The sequence below is a fragment of the Cebidichthys violaceus genome, unplaced genomic scaffold (assembly GCF_023349555.1).
Source record: "Cebidichthys violaceus isolate CVI_PGR_0920_01 unplaced genomic scaffold, fCebVio1.0.p SCAF_27, whole genome shotgun sequence".
NCBI classification, from domain to species: Eukaryota; Metazoa; Chordata; class Actinopteri; order Perciformes; family Stichaeidae; genus Cebidichthys; species Cebidichthys violaceus.
Window position 1 is genome coordinate 1592501 of NW_027176450.1, and position 20597 is coordinate 1613097.

A 20597-nucleotide genomic window follows, 5' to 3' on the forward strand; every position below is an offset into this window, starting at 1 on the left:
AGGTCTGATGGCCGACGCCGGGGCTCATCTCTGTCTCATCTCCTGAGGCACTAACTAGACAGCCTTCAGTCAGATGAGGTCCAACAATGTAGATTACAGTTGGAGGTTGCCGATGACAAGAGATAGCGCTGCGAAAATACAGATTTGAAAGCCTGTGCACACCCAGAAAACACTCACACATGTGATTTAAATTACTTTTTAAATCCCTGGATCGGCCTCTTCTCAGGCTTGTGTCTGTGTGCACAAACCGGTAGTTTGAAACTGAGCTTGATTAACAGCTCTAGTGCATCTGTTAACGTAGGACGAATTACACTTTGATCATTCTTATTAGTACATGGAGGCACATTATTTTACACCGTAGCTCTGCCCATTTTTAAGGTCTAATCAGAACAACCGTGTGAAAAGCAAGAGAACATAAAACACATGACATGATTTTAAAGGAAAGGAGTATTTATAAAATCAAATTACTTTGATATATCTACATATAATCTGCTCTTTTTTGGTCAAAATGTGCCTGGTCGTTTCTGAGGGCACTTTCAGCATGTTATGAAAAGCTGGTAAAAAAACAAACAAAACAATTGTTAATGTTTGTTGACCTCTACTGGTGATTATTTAGAATTGCAGCATTTGCAAAAAGGGTCAAATGTATTTCTGTCCCTATGGTCCCCTGTAATTTGTACTTTACCCAAAATGTGCAATTTAACTTGGTGTACCTCATGTCAAACATGACCTTTTGAGTTTATTATCCACAAGCCTAAGTTTTATTTTGACGGCAAGTTCTTTTAAAAAAAGATTTATAGTGTTAGAGAGTTCATGTTTAGCCTGACTGATTCTACTAAGAGTCATAATAATAATACTAGTGGTGGTAGTAATAGTAGTAGTATTAGTAATATCTTATAATAAAAAATGGTGATAATATGCATACCACTTCTGTACGTATTGTTACTTTTATTTGCTGTGAGGAAACTTTAGTGGCATCATCATTTTGCACAAAAAATCCCATTGTGTTGTTTATCATTTCATAGTGTTATTTCCCAATAATTGGCTGCTCCTAGGTGACAGCAGGTAATGGAGATGGTGGGGCCCACAGGAACCCTGATGCAACAGAGAAAGACGGGTTGCTTTTTGGACAGGTGAGCTTCCATCAAGGCGTATGCTCCTTTGTTCAGATTTACCGTCTGTTCAAGATGTTAGAATAACACATATATTCAGTTTATCATACATTTTCCATTTCTGTTTAAAAGACACAAAGGAAAGCAGCACTCGTTTCTGTGGCAACAACTTCTCTTAGTCACTCATTCTCAGCACTGGATGTGAACGAATCAACACATGCTCCCCTATTGTAGATTAAGCGTCATGTGATCAGGTTCTTCTTACTGCCTCCCCCAAACTACTGTCCTGTTGAGACAGGACAAACAGAGGAAAAAAGTTATATAAAAATTGTATATATATATATATATATATATATATATATATATATATATATATATATATATATATATATACTGTGTATATATGTATATATATATATATATATATATATACATATATCCAAGTCAATAGGTTATATGGATTGTCATCATTCTAAACTACAATCATACTAAACTACAATGCATATTATCCATATTTCCAATTTGCATTCATTCAGACTGCTGCATGAAAGTGTTCGTGTATCGTTGCCATGGCAACAAGTACCAACTGAACCTATATTAGCTTAGTTTAATATAAACGAATAGCCATACTATTGCAATTCGGCATTTTTTTTACTAAACCAATTACAACTACCAACAGTCATACCTTCAAGGACCTGTATTGTCACATATTGTCAAATTACGAAAAGTAAAGGCTAAACTCTCGCGGCACCGCTCCCAAACCGGTAGCTGCCGCGACAAGTCGCTGCCACAACTTGCTGCGGCAGCTGAGCGTGCCACAGGAAGTGCCTCTACTAGCTTTGAGTTTGAGCCCGCCATTTTAATGCACAGCTTAAAAAACTGAACCCATCTGTTACCTGTATGTAAGTCTGAGTTATACTACTAATATTTATCAGAGATCTATATGGATACACTTTGAGTGTTGTTAGGAGTTATTTATTGTATGGGTGTTCTTTTCAGAAGCTAACGTTTTATAAAAACATTGTTAATGTTAGCTAGCATTTTATTAGCAGTTTTGCTAATTTCCCATATGATATGGATGAAGAGAAATGTCTTAAGGAGAACTAGTGATAAGTTATAATCTGAAAAAAAGAAGAAGAAGAATTTTTAAAGTTATGCTAATTATAAAAGGTAAAGTCCTGCATTCTAATACATTATATGGCAACTTTGTATGTTGGATTTTACAGAACAACTCACAGAGAGATGATGTCACAAGTAAAGTTAATGTTAGAAATAAATTATAAAACGAATGAATAAAGGGGTGAATTCTAAATGTATTAAGTAAAAGTACTAATTGTTAATACTAGTTGAAAGTGTTATATATTATTCCCTTCTTGCTGTGAGGCAATGGTGCTAGGCTGAATGATTTTGCATAATTACATAGATCACTGGTGTTTGACCTGCACCAAACATGTTAACTATAATAGCATCCATAAGGTCAAACAGGCTTTAACAAGTCTTACTTCACTGTAACTGTCAGCTGGGTCGACCAGAAACAGGATGAGCGCGCTGCCATTCCCCTGCCCTGTGCTTGTTGGTGTTGTTACCACTGGAGGCGTACGCGCTCAACTGCACAAATACACTTTGGAGGGAAACCTCTCCAAGTTGGAGAAACTTCTGAATAAGGGTATGTCACTCGGTTACTGTAATAGCACCAGTATTGTATTTATAATTGTACCAGTAATACGTCCAGGTTGGCATCATAAAGCTAAAGATGAATTCAATACTAGTCTTAAGTCAGACACCCAGTGCTTGACATAAAGGGATGCTTGGTTTCCGTTTTTCCTGATGTGTTCCAGGTGTTGACATGGACTGTGTGAATCACTTGGGTCAGACTCCACTGTTCCATGCCGCTCTGTCGGGCCAAGCAAAGGTGACGGAGCTGCTCCTGCGTCACGGAGCTGACCCCAACCAGTAAGTCTGGGCCTGGCACTCACTCTAAGGATACTTGTAGCTTATGCATTCTCATAAAGCTGACCTCTAAGTCCTGGTCACGCTGATAGAATGATTTAGACTTTAACACCAATGACTTGTGTCTTGACTCAAACTTTAGCCCTCTGGTCTGGAATGACTTAATTCTGCCACAAATCCAAAGATTCAAGGTAATGTCATGTAAAAGTGCGCCGCGTATTAACTCTTCATATTTATGACAACGGACATACTTTGAATACATCCAACACGAGCCCTTTGCGCAAGCAGAAGGGACAGATGTTTGTCAGTGCACATCAGCACAGTATCACATAAAGCATACCAGTGAGTAGACTTCTATTATAGCCCAGAATGAAATGTGTGTCTGTTGTTTGGTTCATGGCCTCTCTACCAGCTGGTGTCCGTACTGAGCCAACGATCTTTTGTGAGGTAAAAGTAGCATCGTTGTTTAACATCACTCTAATATGCTGAGTGGACGGTATGTTTTTGCATTGCTAAAACAATATCAAATCTCAACCCGAGACCCAGGAATAGAATAGAATGTTGATATAAAATGTATTTAACGGTTATAAATACAGAGTGCCTTGCTAGCCAAGTGGTTACAGCACATGCCAACTGCGACGTCTCAGGTTGGATTCTGGCTATGGGACCTTTGTTGCAAAAAGCATTTATTTCTGAATACGTAATATACCAACTGCTGATGACTTGTGCCTTTTTTGGTCTTGACTTAGGACTTGACCCGGAACTTCCTAGCCAAGACTTTCTTGGGACTTGCAAAACAATGTCTCTGTCCCAGTTTTACAACATAGCATATTGATTACATTATCGACTTTCTTCTAGTCGCTGTATGGACCGGAGCACCCCGGTTCACGCGGGCATACTCTCCTGTAACCCTTCAGTGGTTAGCGGCTTGCTAGATGCTGGAGGAGATCTGAGATTACACGACTGGGAGGGCAGGACGCCCTTTGACTGGCTCAGGACTGTGAAGCAGGAAGGCAGAGCCAGGGTAAGCCGTTCAATTATTCAGCTTGCAGCGTCTCTCTCACCGGATGCTGGTGAAGTGCGACATGCATAGCTGCAACACCAGCTTGAGCATACGTAACTTAAAATAAGTGGACTGATGAAAGAGGAACTCCAGTGATTTAGCATTGCACTTCCATAAAGTTGAGGGACGAACAAGAGATATATCCAGGAGGAAGGAAGTGAGCAAGGAAAAATATTGGCCGTGGTAAATAAGAACTTCAGGTCACAGGCCACCAAATTTTCTTTTATTAATTTTCTAATCTAAGTTAGAATGCTCAAGATGGACATCTCTCTCTCTCTCCGCATGTTTAAGCTTGAGCTGATGCGTCCTTCATGTTAATCCGACAGCATTCTGTTCAGACTTGTGGTGTTGAAAGTGATACCGAAATATTTTTAGGTCCAACCTGTAACATTGTCCCGGTTACGTGAAGATGACTCGGCAACTCCAACATGTTAAATTACACCCGTGCTTCTGTCTCATCAGATGCAAGACTTCCTGGAGAGCTGCATGTCCTCCATGCAGCAGCTGTGTCTGAGCCCAGCCGGGACGTCCCGCACGTCTTCCTCCATCTTGTCACACCCTGCATCTCTGATGGATCACATAAAAGCATGGTACAGCGCACAAAACGCCATGTTGATCACATACTTATCCAACATGATATTGTTCTTATTGAACATATAAGAAAAAATAACATCAGGAAATTAGAATAGCGTTCACACACCTCTGTCGTTGGTCGTGTAATGTATAATAAACTGATATGTCTGCGTGCGTTTCTCCTCCTTTCATCGGAATTGACAGGCAGTTCAATAAGAGGACAAACAGCAAGTCTTCCTGTACAGCTGCTTGCTGTTTAGGCTTTGGAAAGGTATATCACTTCATACAGTATTCAGTAGATGCGGATTTGTTATGTATGTGTTCTGCATTGGCTGAGAGTGACACTATATATTTCAGAAACAGTTTGAAGCAAATTAAACGTGAACAAACCGGATGCACAGCTTTCTCCTCACGGCTCAAATGTGTCTGAGCGTTTCAGTTAGTCAAGTGATGGAAGACAACTTTTTAGACTTCTGGAAGCTTCTTCCTGTTAGTGTAAATTGTAGGTGGACTTTGGTTGGTGGTGGAGGAAAAAGTTTATTAATATTGCTGCCTTAAATAACAAATAACACAAATTGGGCCTTTTACTACATAACTAGCTGACATAGATTAGAAACCTTCAAAATGACAAGACATTTGATTTGAATTAGATTTGATGTTTTTCTTTTATCATTCATTGCAGTGTTAGAAATGTTAATGGTTATGTGTAGGGGTGGCTGTGGCTCTTACTTAAATCAAAAGGTCCGACTCCTCCTGTCGGCAGGTGCTTCACAGCAGCTCACTGCTCCTAATGCTTAGGATGGGTTCAATTTCATGTATGTTTACTGTGCACGTGATAAAGTCAGTGTTTATGCTCAAACTTTTATTGCCGGTTTGAATTTTTTCACATGTGGAGAATAGTCCAAAACATTTGATTGTATTACATGTACAATGTCTCCCTGTTATCTGGATGTGTGGATGGGACATACAGGCTGACAGTCTCTGTGACAGTATGGTCTGCATTGGGTGTTCTGAAGTAATGATTGTTTGTCTAGGTGTGTGTTAACAAGCCGTGCCAGGCGCTGGCTGTGCCAACATCTATCCCACTGATCAGAGACGGTGATCTGACCCCGGCTGACGATGACCCTCTGCTCACCTTCTCCTGTGGCTCTTTGACCTCTATGACCAAGTAAGACCGTTACTCAGTCACACAGAACCACAGTCACAGAATTACAAGTGTATCGACACATACCGGGAATCTGACTCTGTGTTCGCCCACACAGAGAACCAGTAGTGAGGGAAGAGGGGGCTGCAGCTCCCCCTTTTGGTTAGAGTGAAAAATACATAGCATCATACTTTTTAAATCATCAACCAATCATTAGAGTTTTTATCAAATCATAATTGGAGAATATGTAGATCTCAAGTAATTAACACAATTTTTCCTGATTTCTAATACAAAGCAGAAAGTCTGTGACTTTACGGTTTATATTGTGTATCTACACACTAACATACAATAACATTATCATGAGAGAAACACCAGGAATTGGGCAGGGCTATTATTATATGGAAGTAATGACTTGTTCTTCAAGACAGAGATATTTGATCACATTGAAGACCAAATGGTGTGTTTCAGTTACAGCTGGAGGGGCTCCAGGGTGACAGTAAAAAGAATGAGGGACAGTCAGGCAGCCTATCTAGACCTGCTCCTCATGGAACAAGACTACTGCAGGTGAGGGGGTGTGTTCTTCAGGCATTGTTTTGGTTGTTGGCTTGAGGAATTTCTAAAGTAAGGTCTAAAGTAAGATTTTGAGATCACCACCAATACCGACATTGAGTCCAGATTAACCTATTTCTCCAAGAAATACGGGAATATGTCTGTATTCCTAGGTGGAAAGCATCATGTTTTTAATTAATATCTGGTTTTCATATCCATTTGTATTAAAGGTAACAAACTTAACCTAAGGTAACAACTAACCCTAACCTCAATCCAAAGAGGCTCCCTATTCAAAGAGCTGTAGCCAGCATGAACAGGCTTAACACAGAATTGAGCGAACACAACTTTTGAGTTTGGGTTGTTTTATTTATGAGCTAACATTCGCCAGACCTAAAGTTGCTGGACCGGATCAACCAACAGACGACTGAGAAGCACTGTCCTTTGCAGAAGCATGGAGCCCTTTCTGCACTACAAAAGATCTGTCCCTGAAGCAAAACCTCTGGGTGTGACAAGTGTGTTTTGACCGTTGCCACTTCTACATAGAGTTTATGAAACAGAGTCCACTCCCCAAGTTTTCCTTCCTCAAAAATCCTCTCAGTTTCAACTAAGCCCAGCTGACTTAAGGCCAGTCTGGGGAGCACATTGGCTGTGGCGATCTAACATTCATTTCACGACTAACTGAAAGACCAAAATTGAATGTGTGTGTATGTGTGTTTGTGTGTATGTCAGCCAGCTGTTCCACCCGCAGCTGCTGCAGCTGATGGCGGTGAATCTGTCTGATGACTTCCAGAGGACCAGTCTGGTGTTTGAACCGGTCGACTGTGGCATGCTGCACACCCTGCTGCACATCAGGGTAACGAAGACACACCTGGAGGATTACTTACTTACTGCACTACTACTATGTACTACATAGAGTACATGAGATTCATGGAGGCTTTTCTAAACATTTTCTGGGGGCCTTGTTGCCTTTGTTTGATAGCTGACAGTGTAGCGGTAGAGAGACGGACAGGAAACGTTTATTTAATTTTTTTCAGATTCAGCGTTATTTTTTCCCCAAATTTCCTGTTTTCCATCTAAATCTTTCTGAATTCTGTGTTTTACAATTAACATCAAAGGAAATGAATATAAAGTATATATAGATATTTCTGCTGCGCAAGTAAAATTTTTGTTTCTGACTTTTCTCCTGTCCTTGCTTTTTCATTGTGAAAAACTGGATACTTAAACCTCTTCAGGACAAACAACCTGAGAAGTAAAAATCCCCTCCTTGTCTGAATTGATTACATAGATTTAAAGGGCTACAAGCCAAAAGAGTTGAAAAAGGTCGTCTTCGAGCTCAGATGTGACATTTTCTGTCCCAGAAACATGAATCATCATGTTTCAAACAGGCACACCGGTCTGGAGTTGCAGTTTGTGCCTCGGTTTTAGCAATGAAAGGAAAACTGGAGCATTCCCTCTCCTGCTTCACTTAAAGAAGTGACAGAAACAATCATGGATGACCTCATGAAGGCATTTTGTATCTCAAACAAAAGCCAATATCAAACCAAAATGCACCATTAAATGTCATTTTTAAATAAATGTAGGCATTTATGGACATTCACAAATGTATAAAATAAATATGGCACGGAAATACACTAGAGTGAGAGCCGTGATGGTTTGTCCCTGGACAGTGGACATACTCAAGAGATGGACAGATTCACTATCTGAACACTAACTAGTGAAAAAGTTTAATTTTAAATGGTAAGCAAATAGTATGTTGTGTAAGTCGCATTGTATTGCTGCCCTTTCAAACCATGGGCAGTAAACAGTACTGTACTTTGTGTGTGTGTGTGTGTGTGTGTGTGTGTGTGTGTTGTGTACTATCTGTCCACGCAGCGTGCAGAGTTTCCAGTGCTGCAGGACCGGTGGCTGCTGTCAGTGATGTTGCAGGTGTGCGAGGGTCTGCGGTACATCCACAGGGGGGGCCTGGTGATGAGGGCCCTGTCCTCCCACAGCGTGGTCCTCACCAAGTTCACAGTAGTCAAACTGACTGGTTTCGGCTTCATGGTCCCCAGGTAATGCAGGCCCAGACCTACATCAGGCCCAATGCATGCTTGATGGAGGAGGCACAGATTAAACTTCCTGCGTGATGAAGCAGTTTTGAAATGAATATCTGAGAAAATAGGGAAAAAAAGGTCTGTTGTCAGCCTGATTCAGACTGAGTATGAGTAACTCATACTATAATATAATTGTCAATTATTTCTAGCAGCCATGCACTCTACTTAAATCGATGCTTGACAGTACAAAGTAGTCAGATCTTTTACTTAAGTAAAACAATGTAGGAATACTCTGCTACAAGTAAAAGTCCTGCATTCAAAATCTTTGAAAAAGACCTGAAAACATACTTAAAATGGCAATCTCGAACACTTTCATTTTAATAAATGTCTGTTAAGTCATTATCTGTAGCAGAAGGAGGCAACGCAACAGTGACTGGGCCTATGTCCCACTGATGAAAGTATTGAAATAATTATATATTTTCAGTATTATGAAGTAGGTGTTTGTGGCAACATTCCCAGAAAAAGAAATGCTTTATTACAGTTTTGTATACACACAAAATATTTGAATTATACGCATAATTCTGAAAACAAGACTCCACACTACTAAACACAAAACCCATTTCATTGTTTTCACTCGAAAATAAATTCTAAAACAAGCAGGACTGAAATCTCATGGTGCAGAATGGCCCGTTTCAGTCGGCAGTATTTGATATACTGCTGGGTACCATTATAATAATATAGCATTATTTTGTAGTTGATATATATTTTTTCTATTAATATTCTAAATCTGTGTAATACAATAATATTCAAAGTATTTGTAAATTTTCAGATAAATGTGGTAGAATAAAAAGTACTATGTTTGCCTCTGAAATGTAGTGCAGTAGAAGCATCATAAAATGGAAAAACCCAAGTAAAGTGCAAGTACTTGAAAAATGTAATTAAGTACAGTACTTGAGTAAATGTACTTACAATGTACTTGACACCTATAATATTACATAATGACACATAGTTTAATATCAGTTCCAAATAGTTGTTGTTATGCAGCAAAGACAAGGTGGGTACCGTGAATGGAAACACATTAACTAGCTAGATCAATTGGATATTGTCAACATGATTAATATTCCTAAACAGCAGTATGGAAAGTATATTTAGCAAATCATTGCTTGTCATTACACTTCTGGTTATAATCATGTTCCATGTGTGTGTGTGTGTGTGTGTGTGTGTGTGCGAATGTGTGTGTGTCCAGCAGTCAAAGTACATGTGTCAAACCCCCCGCGCACATAGACCTGCCACACAGCCTTTACAGATGGGCTGCTCCAGAGATCATTAGTCAGCGACCGTGCACAACGCAGGCCGACATCTACAGTCTGTGTGCTCTGATCCAGGAACTCTACACAGGTAGCGCTCACATCCCGGCTTCTCGTGCTGGACTAAAGGAACAGTGTGTGGCATTTAGAGGGGTATCTATTGGCAGAAGTTAAATATAATATGAATCTTTTTCTTTGTTGTATGAGCACCTGAAGATAAGAATCAATGTGTTTTTGTTACCTTAGGATGAGCTTTTTGAAGTTGAATGAATGGACAGGAGGGACGCACTTCCTGTAGTTTGAGGATTTGCAGTAGGTGACAGACAGTTTGGTCAAATGGAATAACGTCAGTCTCCAACGCTTCATACATTGTTTCAGACAGTGAACCGTGGGGCACAGTGGACCTGGACTGGATCAAACAGGCGATGGATGCAGGACAGGCCCTGGCAGTGGACAGCAGCATTCCACAGCCTTACTATGATGTGGTCCTGAGAGGCCTGCAGCACCACCCACAGGACCGCACATGCAGTCTGCAGGGCCTGTGCCACACCCTACAGCAGGACGTCAAGGTGTGCCTCACTCTATAGGCTTTGGCATCATATTTATGTTCATACTGTTTCAAATGATTATTTATAGAATGCACATTGGTGCATCCTGAGAAGTCATTGTGGGCCTGAAAATGAGCGTTTACATGATATGCTGCAGAGGTTCTCCCTGGAGGAGCAGATGACTGGTGGGCTGTGTGAACAAGATCTGGGGCCCGAGGTCCAGACCACAGCAGAGCATAGGACCATTGTGGGGGAACCAGTACAGAGCGGTACAGAGCACAACACACAAACATGTAGGGTCCTCATGTGTAATGAAAAAGATTCCCTTTAGAAAACATCTAATTTTACTGCTGCAGGATCCCACAGTCCTGGTTCTGGTTCTCCCGTGCCTCCCTTCCCTGCCACAGGCCCATTAACACAGCCTGAGCCAATCTTCTCTCTAATGGTCTCGTTTATTCATGGAGGTCATTTAGAGGATCAGTTTTACACTGAGACTATTTAATAACCAGTTAAAAGTTCCTCACAGTAACTTTATCTATTAATGCCATGTGCATTTACTGCATGTGCTTCAGGCATGCAATTCAACACAAATTTATTATGAAATTCTTCTGTCCAAATCAGTTGTCTATAGAACTGTCAGACCAGTCACAATCAAGGCAGACGCCGTTGCAGACAGACATGTCCACCTGGACAAACAGCTGTACAGAGGAGCAAAGCCAGAGCTGGGGAGAGGAAGAGAAGAATGTACAGAGGGAGAATCCACGCTCCACCAACTGTACCCTTACTCAGGCATGCTTCCTCTGCTCGGTGAGTTTGACTCAGTTAGCGACGAGGAGGAGTCGGACATAGACAGGGAGATAGTGGAGCAGCTGGATGGCCTGAAAGTAGCAATGGATGAGCAGATCAGCACCATTGCGGTGAACTTCAAAGTGTCCCGGGAGCTACTGCAGCAGGCCAACAGGAGCCTAGACACAGTGGAACCCCCCCCCCAGCTGGACCATAGAGAGGAGGATCAAGTAGACTGGGTCAGAGACGCTCCCTATCGCCACACCAACTCCTCTCGGGCCTCGTTCTCTACGTCCTCTGCAAATCTTTCAGGAGTGAGCGCTGCTGTTGGACCGCCTTCGAAGCAGTACAGTCTCTTTCCACACAGGGGAGATGATTGGGGAAAGAACCTGGAGGCTCAGCTTCTGAGCAGAGATTGGGAACTGCTGAGCCAGGAGGAGCTGGCTCTATGGCTGAGTTACTATCCAGCCGAGCAGCAGCAGTACGAGGAGGGCTGCCCGCTGGCTTCTCTTTCCTCGGGTCGCTACATGACAGGGATCCGGCCAGTGGGAGCTGATCACAGCGAGGAGGAGCCGAGTCACTACAGATCAGCTCTGGACAGCAGTCTTCTCAACGTCCACTCTGAGAAGAAGCAGCAGGTACATGGCTTTAGCCAGCAAGACTCTTTACAGTCTTTTGTTTACGTTTAGTTTAACACATTTCTCTATGCTATAATTATTCACAATCATCTTTTGTTGCTTTGACACAAAATGCAGAGTGTTATATGTCTCCTCCAGACATCTAGTTCAGCAGAAAATGCAGACGTTACAATGGAGGTGTGCAGGCCAGCAGCTAGTGGGAGTCTACTGTCAGATACTCACAATTGCTGTAATAATTTGTATTGCTGTAAAACTTAAAGTGCAATAAAAAGAAAAGTTCCTAAGTCTTCCTTTTGTTAAAATGTACACTGATTAACTGTCACTCTTCTGCATCAGACCAACCAGCACCACCTCATCAGCATGTTCATACATTGGCAGTTTGCTTTTGTATTCACAATATCTGTGTCAGAGGTCCACAGCTACAACACCCTACACTGCATGTCCTTCACATTTGCATGTGTGCTGTTATCTGTCAATTTTTTCAGTCTCCCCCTTCCAAGGTAAAATCTGCAAGCAGTCCAGAGGGTTTCGTCACGGCCAGCAAGGAGGAAGAGCTGTTAGACACGGGATTTCCCAGCTTCACAGTCCACAGAGGCTGCAGCGTCGAGGAAAGAGAGCACAGCGTGGACGAGGAAGAGGAAGGAGAGATGGAGGGAGCATCCAAACAGGAGCAGAGTGAAGAGAGGAAGGACGGAAGCAGTCAAAGTCATCCGAGGGTGTATGTGGAGGAAGAGGAGGACAGTGCACAAGAGGAGCTCGAGGAAATGCAGAGAGAATTACAGATGGAAGGCAAGATGGGAGGAGAAAACATGGAAGACGAGGAGGAGGGAGGTGCGCATGTTGAGGAAGAGGAGCAGCATGCCTGGTGTGACCAGCAGAGCGGTGAGAACCAACAGACCATCAAAAACTGGGTCTGACTGAATGAAAATCCTAACATGAAAACTTCACCAAGTATATTTATGGGTTCATTATCAACTCTGTAATGTAAAATCCATATCTCCCTGTCACCACTGGATAGATGCTTTATGCATTTGACTTTGTTTTAAAGATGTGGAGGAAGAGGATGGTATTGATGACAGGAGGAAGGAAATTACATTTGGCAGCGCTGAAGAAACAGCAGATGACGTCTTGGTCAAGATCGGTAAGCAAACAGACATGACGGTGTGACAAATACTCCATGTTTGATTGAGAGCAGTATTGCAGTGTGATCTTTTGCCTTATGTTTTGATGCTTTTAATGGTTTTATGTGAAGCACTTTGAATTACCTCGTTGTTGAAATGTGCTATACAAATAAACTTGCCTTGCCTTGATGACTTACAATAATTCCAACAGTCTTGGATCCATTTGTCCACTCAGACGAGCTTGGTGTAGACACAGTGACTGCAGATCAGAAGGAGGAGCTCAGGGTGTCTCCAGGGTCCCAGCAAAGTCCCAGTTTATTGGAGGACACCAACAGGTGGGGGACAGCAGTCTCAATGATGTCAATCTGCTTGGCTTTTGACCTCAACAACACAAAAATTCCAGGATTACAGTTGCAGATTCTAACGCCTGTCGCTGAGTCATGGCGATGCAACTACTGTCTGCGTGTGTTCTCCTTTTTCAGAGCCCACTCGACACTCGACGATGTGCTGCTGGGCTTTGGAATGGAGGGCACCGGAAGGAGCCCAGGGGTCCGCATACTGTGAGTATCAAGTGCTGCTAAAAGTTAACATTTCAAATGCAATTTCAATGCATATACTAACCGTTTGTTTTGCAGGTTAAAGACAGCAAAGTCATGCAGTTTATTAATTTCTATGCCAGAAAAATATAAAAATAAATATAGTAATAATGGTGTTTAGGTGTCGGCTATTTGAGGGGCAGCGTGGTGACGATAAAGGACACCCAACACACACACACACTGCAGCTCCAGTGGTGACTCAGACACCTGAAACACACCCTCCACTGGTGAGCTCACACACAGCATGCTTGTGAAACTCCTGGGCTCTGTACATTTGATGCCAGTAATGATTGAAATGATGCACTTGAAAAGTCAAATTGAGAGTTCATGTACGTTTGTGAATACAGGAGGATTGTGTTGGAGCAGGACCAGACTCCTGATGAGCCAGATCAACAAGGGAAACGTTCTTTTATGTGCATTTGTTATGTTACCTGTTGTGGACTTCACAGGGAAGTTTTGTCCACTGTTAGCAGTTTGCTGTTTTGTTATTAAGCAAAGTTTGTTATTCTGGAACATTTCCGGATCGTTACTTTAACAGCTGCCGAAGCTGTAAATTAACTGACTTTTCCATGTTTGAAGTCAGAGCTGGAATAATTTGTATTGTTTAAAGAATTGTTCAGAAATCCTTTTTGATGCCGGTAGAAAAGAAGTCCTCATCGAGTCATCAGGCTTCCGATATTTATTTAACATTTGTTCTGTTTCAGAAAATAAAAATCATATACAAAGACACCGTCTGGTTTTAAAACAATCCACTCAAAGAACGTCTCTCTCTGTCCTCTCCTCAGAGGAAACATTATGTTTAATCTTCAATGTTTTCTTCCTCACATCAAAAAACATTCTCCATTTCAGTTCACGCATCTGAACACAGAATAGTAAAATGTGAAGGAGACTGTTTGCCCATTAAATAACGCTCCTTTGGGTTCCATCTTCGTCACAGAAACTTTGACTGATTGATACAATCAGACAGTACAGTACAGGAATATCAATATCCCTCATATTCAGACGTATGAAGACATTTATCAAAAACTGACAACCACTGGACGTCCATGCATTTACCACAGCTCAAATTATACGACTTAAGTTTTAGAGTTACGTGTGTCAGCTGTAGGAGAGAAGAAGACGTCAATAAAAACAATCCTCCAGGTGGGACGGATGGAGTCACGCCCAGCGACGATGTCCCCCCCCCCCACCACAGCAGTCTGCGGTTGTGGATTCCCCTCACACGACGAGATGGACGTGGCCCTTCCTGTCCAACTCCACCAACGAGAGGTGCTGCAGTACCTTCAGCTTGGCATCGCTCCCCTTCATCTTCAGCTGCTTCATCTTCTGCTCGCTGAGGGAGCCACTGCAGAGGACGAGAGGACACCGTGGGTCAAATGATGCAGATGTTTATAAAAGGACTGTTGTGTTGTTTATCGTTTGAAAAGATGGTGGAGAGATAATGTGTGCGTAAATATTAACATGTTGTGCATATAAATATAGAAGAATGGTCATAGTTTCTCTCCTACCCGTCTTTGCTGAGGTGCTGCTGTAGCTGCTGGTAGAACACATTGAGGTCAGCCAGTTTGACGTTGGAGCGTACGCCGAGAGGAACCGCCTCCAACATGGCGGCGCTCAGCTCCTCGTACTCACAGCCTGTGGACACACGGAAGGAGACGTCAGTCGCAAAGAAAACCTTCAGTCACCTGATGGAGTATGGAAACTAAAGAGATGCATTCCAACTGGTCTGAATTTACACTACACAAGGGTCAGTTCACCTGAACTACAAAGACGATAGCTTTGGATTTATTTGTCAAAGTTTCAAGATATCAGTCTGGAGGTGATCTTTAAAAGTCCACGGAAAAAAAGAAATACCTCTAAACCAGGCGGCAACCTCCGGTACTGAAAAGTGAAGCCAATGCAAGGGTCTTAAACCTGCATTCTCTCTACTGACCAGTATAGAAGTCTATGAGAAAATGACTCTGCTTCTCTCTTGATTTATTACCTCAGTAAACATTGTAAACATGAGTTTATGGTCTCAATCTCTAGTTTCAAGTCTTCTTCAATACAGCATGATGTTCATTTAGTAAATTATGGTCCATTTAGAGTCAAATAGACCATAAAGTAGAGTATGCTTTAGGGCAGGACTACTGTCATTGACAGGTTTCTAACACAGCGTTGTCTGATCTGGGAGTTGTTTGTGTTTTTGTGTTAGAACTTTAAAAATTTCAGTGTGTTTTCCCTTCACGGGAATTAATGCCAACATTTGTAATAAGCCCCTCCCTCTCGTGTCACTTCTGGTTGCAGCCAAAATGCTGAACTCAAGACTTGAAAACGGCCAATGGGTGACGTCACGGTGACTACAACCACTTATATAAAGTCTATGCTCTACATCTGTATGATGGGCACATTTCAGTGTTAATATTAATACACATTATTTTAATAACTTATTTTGACTCATTTGCTTGACAAACATTAAGTTACATTGTTTTGTATGCATTTGGGTATTTTTTCGGAACTCCATGGATCTCATGCAAGAACATGTTGGTATTCTTATCTTAACTTCCTCTTACTTTCGCTCCAGGCCGGTGATGAATACGGTGTGAATACCGTTTCCCCCTAAAAACACCAGAATCAAATCCTATCTCTAACCACCGAGGGGGTAGCTATGGTTTTAACAGGAGGGAAACACCGGATCTGTCAGGCTCGACAAATTAATTGGCCATAATTAATAAAAAATTTCGAGCTGATGATGACACTGGACAAGAAGTCAGAGGATCGATCACCAGTCATCCAATATTTCAGTCTGGACTACAGTGGTGGACGGACCAACGGACAGAGTTCAGAGCAGGGTAACAGACTCACTCAGTGACTGCTGGTGTTCAGAAGCTGCTACAGGAGGAGGAACCTGAGAGACAAAACAGCAGCAGAAATCATCATGTGACAACAACGCAATATGGACTTGTCCAGACTGTTGCTTTGCTATGACTTAAGGCTGCCTACTGTGGAGCAGGGTCTGGTCTGGTGCTGATCCACACTCCTCTTTAAATCCACATCACACGCAGGGTTAGCACATTATCACATTATACCGACCTAATGAGTCCACATTTTCGCTTGCGTTGCTTAAGGCTGTAGGTTTTCCCAAATCATAGAATCCCGGCGAACAAATCCAACATGAAAAAATATGATTTACATTTAAATTCTATACAACAGTTATGTTTCAAAATAGAAGCTGGTATTTAAACCCATGGTTGCGTCTCATATAATATCCAGAGGCATGGACGTGTTTGGTGTTCAGCTTCAGCACTTCCTGGACAGATATTTTAAAAAAAGAAAAGAAAACATCTACTAGAAAGGGGAGGATTGTAGCCCTTGAACAACAGGAAGGCTATACAGTTGTAGCGATCTAAAATCGCTGGGCCGTGACAGACGTTTTAGAGGTGATGCATCGGCCCTGAAATCAAGGAGGGCTTTAAGAAAAATGTATTCATAATTCTCCAGCACATAAATGAGGAGAAACTTCCCTACATCTTAAGAAAAGGGTTGTTCACACAGGCATATTTTCTGATTCACATTTGGAAGCCCTTTATTAAAAACGGAGCGTTCCTGCGAGGAAGTGGGACTTTGTCCCAAAGGTTAGCAACATGCAGATTGGTTTCTGGGAGCTTATTGCCTCTCACCTCGGTTGTGGTCTCACTGACGGCTAAACCCAGGAGCTCTGCTGACTCTCGCTCTGACTCTGTCAGTGGCTGTACCTGTAGCGAGTTAACAAGGACAGTCAACAGTTTGTACCCAGAGCTGCAACCTATGCGTGCAGAATGAAATGCCATGCATGGTTTTTTCCCCTGTGACATCAAATGTATATTACAATCATTATGTAATGTTTTTGGTTTCTAGGTCTGTTAAAGTGAGAGGCAAAAAGCCATTAGGCCTCCTTTATGTAACATAATGTCTTTATTAAGACATACAAGATGATTTCCACGTTTTTGTAATCACAACAAACCACTATCTACTTCTCAAAGGCTTTAGAACATGAAACAGCGTTTGCGTCACCTCCACGTCAGTAGTCTGCTGGAAGCGCTGCACCAGCTCCATGGCACTGCCCAGGTTGTTTCTGATGGAGTCCATGGATTCTTTCTGTGCCGCTGCTATCTCCTTCACCTGCGAGCACAGCGCCGCATGCTTGGCTTTGATGGCCCTCAGATTTTCCAGCATCACCGCCGGGTTCTCCTGCGGGCACAGAGTCGGTCATTTGGCCCGTTCGGACTCAGCGTTCCAAGACCCCATCCAGCCTCACGCTTTCATGGATGTGTGTAGCAAAAGGACTGTGGGACTGTCTAAAGATGTGGGATTTCCAATACTGATAGTGATGAGGAACATCTTTATTATTATTATACACAGGTGTTATTATACACCAGTTAAACTTTTATTTAAAACAGGACTCGTGGAAGAGGGGAAATATTTCTCATTTAATGTGGGAATCATGCTACATTTTTTTCCTCTTTTTTGGATACAAGTAAGTATTGAGAGTGATTGTAAAACACAGCCAGGATCCCCCAGCTGTGTTCATTAGGAGCTTCACTGGTAGTTCTCCATCACGGGAAGAGTCACACAAATGAAGGTCTTTGCCTTTTTGGAGTCTCTGATCTCAAGAACTTATTACTGCCAAGGAGGGTTTTATGAAGTTTGTTCTGATACCTTTTTAACAGATATAAAGAGAGAAAGACAACGGGAACTAAACAGTCCTACTCATTCTATTATGAAAATGTGCTATCCCATACATGTATATTTATTTGGACGTCGTGCTCTTTTTCTTTCTTCTCCATTTATTGCTCTATATGTCTTATTTTACTCATATTAGCTTCTATATGGTCTGGTTGGTTTTGTTCTGTTACATGTTCTCCATTAATTAATGTTTTTTTTGTCTTGTGTCGCATTATTGTCTCTTAATGCATGAAAAAAAAATGTACAGTTACATTGTTTATATTTGGAGGAGAAATGGGGAGAAAACCCACAGGTGACTTAATATGAAGAACACTCAATGAACTGTGTTTATAGTGGAGGTTATCAGCCGATAAGTACTGCCACCATAATCCATATATATTGCATTTAAACTACGGTAGCTACGTCTTTAGTTGTTTGAAGTTGTAATAGTAGGGTTAGGGTTAGTAGTTCAGTTATCACCTCAGCGGGACATCCATTCTCTGCTGCGTTTTTGATGAAGTCCAGCTTTAGCCGCCTCTCGATGTACTCCAGGTCGGCCTCGGACTTCAGGAACTGCAAAGACACTCATCGTTAAGACACTCTCCCTGCTTCATCTGCTCAGAAGTAGGGCTGGCTTTTTGTTAAAGTATTAAAAATGCCATAGAGAAATTCAAAATGAAGAAAAACCCAACCACTGTCTGTGGATAAAAAGAGGAGTTTTGAAGCAGGAAATGAGATACAGTGATATCGTAATATGGCATAAGTTTCGTCTTCTCCTGGTTTGAAAGGCTGTATTACAGTAAAGTGATGTCATATTCAGAACTTACCAAACTGTTCTAGCTCTTCTATTATTTGCCATTACTAATTAATTAATTAAATCCACATCACTGATAATTATTTATTAAATAATCTTGTGTCAATATTTTGTGAAAGCACCAATAGTCAACCCTACAATATCCAAGCATTTGGTCAAAAATATTGCAATTGATACAATGTAGAAATGTAAAGGTAGTCAGTGCAGCTGGTCTCTGCAGTTTTCAGATGCTTTGACAATACTATTGCACTGCTAGCTGTCTTGATACAGTAGTGCAATGAAGTCAGAGCACCTGCCAACAGCCGCAGCTTCAGAGTTTGGAAGCGCTTCCTGTCGCTTGCGACCATTTCTGGCCAATGCCCTTTTAACATTGCACTGCTTTTTCTAGCAGGGTCACCAGTAGTACAACATAAAAGGGGCACTGGACAGACAGCACACGAGCTCAGCTGAAGTCCGGGCGGCTGTGAGTGTCAATGTGAGGAGGCATCTCACTGTATCAAATAGAATGAGGCATAATGTTGTTGACATTCTGTTGGGACATTTGTTGTCCACAGAGGATACATCCTGGTGACTTTGCTGAACCCCCTGCCAACGAGTAAAGGCTTTTAACTTATCTAGTAAAAAATTCTACATGGATCGACTCAAAATCACTTCCTTTAGTGCCACCAATGAGGCACACCTGTGTGGTTTTGAGTGAAAGGTCTCAACAGCTGCTGAACACCACTACTAAACTTTGTTTTGGAACTGTTCTAGTGTGAACACTGCCACATACTGAAAAACCTGCTTTGAATCCGTTTGTGTTATGAATTTTATGTGGAATGCTGCAGAAAGCTCTAGAAAAAAAAGCTAGTCAGTGTACCCTTGAGTTGATTTATTTTGGTCAAACATTGCGCACCCGTTTAATAACGGCTCTCTTCGGATACTATTGACGTCAGCTGCTCACTCCAGATAAAGCTGTCCTCCACTGCGTCCCATTAAACACTTCCCGAGGAGGAACCTACGGGCGTTAATGCAGACTATAAAACGTATGTCTGGAATAAACCAATTGTCTTTTGAGGCTGAAAGAACACGGAAACAGCGAAAATGTCCACCTAACGTTACCATGATGCGAGTGTCTGTTGACCGACTACTAGCTTGTTAAAATGCTTTATTAGCTGAATACTTTAAAAAAGGAACAGCAGCTATGTATACGTTTTAACGGGGGCCATGTTATTATATTTGGGAGAAAGCAGGAAGCGGCTTTCTAGAGAGCAGAACGTAACGTCCGAACTGGCCGTTCGTAGTAGTCGTTGTTTATAATATTAATAGTTACATAAGCTCGAGGGATATAACCCCGGTCGTAATATTTACGGTAACGTTACGTAGACGGGCCTGGTGAAAGGCGCAAAGGAGTTTGAATTGCTTATCAACGCAAAGAGGAAATCATGAGCTGGCTGCTCTTCCTGTGATAGGATGAATAACTCGTCCATAATTAATGAGCTGCTAATGTCTGTGGAACCCTTCAACAAGGATAAAAAAAACATTATCTGAGGATGAATATGGCAGAAAATAGGATAGTTTTACACTGGGCTTACCATCGCCTCGAGCTTTTCAACTGTTGTCTCCATGTTGAATAGTTTTCAGCCCGATGCAGGCGCTGCTATTGGCCAGCTGTCAGGAAAAGAGAGAGCCGATTGGACC

At 41.9% G+C, this 20597-nt stretch overlaps 2 protein-coding genes and 1 long non-coding RNA gene across 3 annotated transcripts; 2 read left to right on the forward strand and 1 right to left on the reverse strand.

The window, feature by feature from the left end:
- Window positions 1-10209: 10209 nt before the first annotated feature.
- LOC137880121 (uncharacterized) lies at window positions 10210-10988 on the forward strand. Its single transcript, XR_011103791.1, has 3 exons — window positions 10210-10300; window positions 10437-10548; window positions 10901-10988. It is a non-coding gene; the product is annotated as an uncharacterized lncRNA (long non-coding RNA).
- Window positions 10989-11070: 82 nt separating this feature from the next.
- LOC137880069 (uncharacterized) lies at window positions 11071-13986 on the forward strand. The gene is made up of 7 exons (XM_068721157.1): window positions 11071-11703; window positions 12189-12585; window positions 12752-12844; window positions 13060-13159; window positions 13307-13384; window positions 13542-13647; window positions 13768-13986. The coding sequence occupies exons 1-7, from the start codon at window positions 11071-11073 to the stop codon at window positions 13798-13800; spliced, it is 1440 nt and encodes a 479-aa protein (XP_068577258.1). The 3' UTR covers window positions 13801-13986.
- A 98-nt stretch (window positions 13987-14084) lies between these two features.
- Window positions 14085-20597, reverse strand: ska2 (spindle and kinetochore associated complex subunit 2). The gene is made up of 7 exons (XM_068721261.1): window positions 20492-20597; window positions 18584-18676; window positions 17453-17629; window positions 17080-17154; window positions 16265-16307; window positions 14929-15055; window positions 14085-14765 (listed from the first exon to the last, which is right to left on the reverse strand). Exons 1-7 carry the CDS (start codon window positions 20522-20524, stop codon window positions 14639-14641), a joined length of 675 nt encoding a protein of 224 aa, XP_068577362.1. The 5' UTR covers window positions 20525-20597; the 3' UTR covers window positions 14085-14638.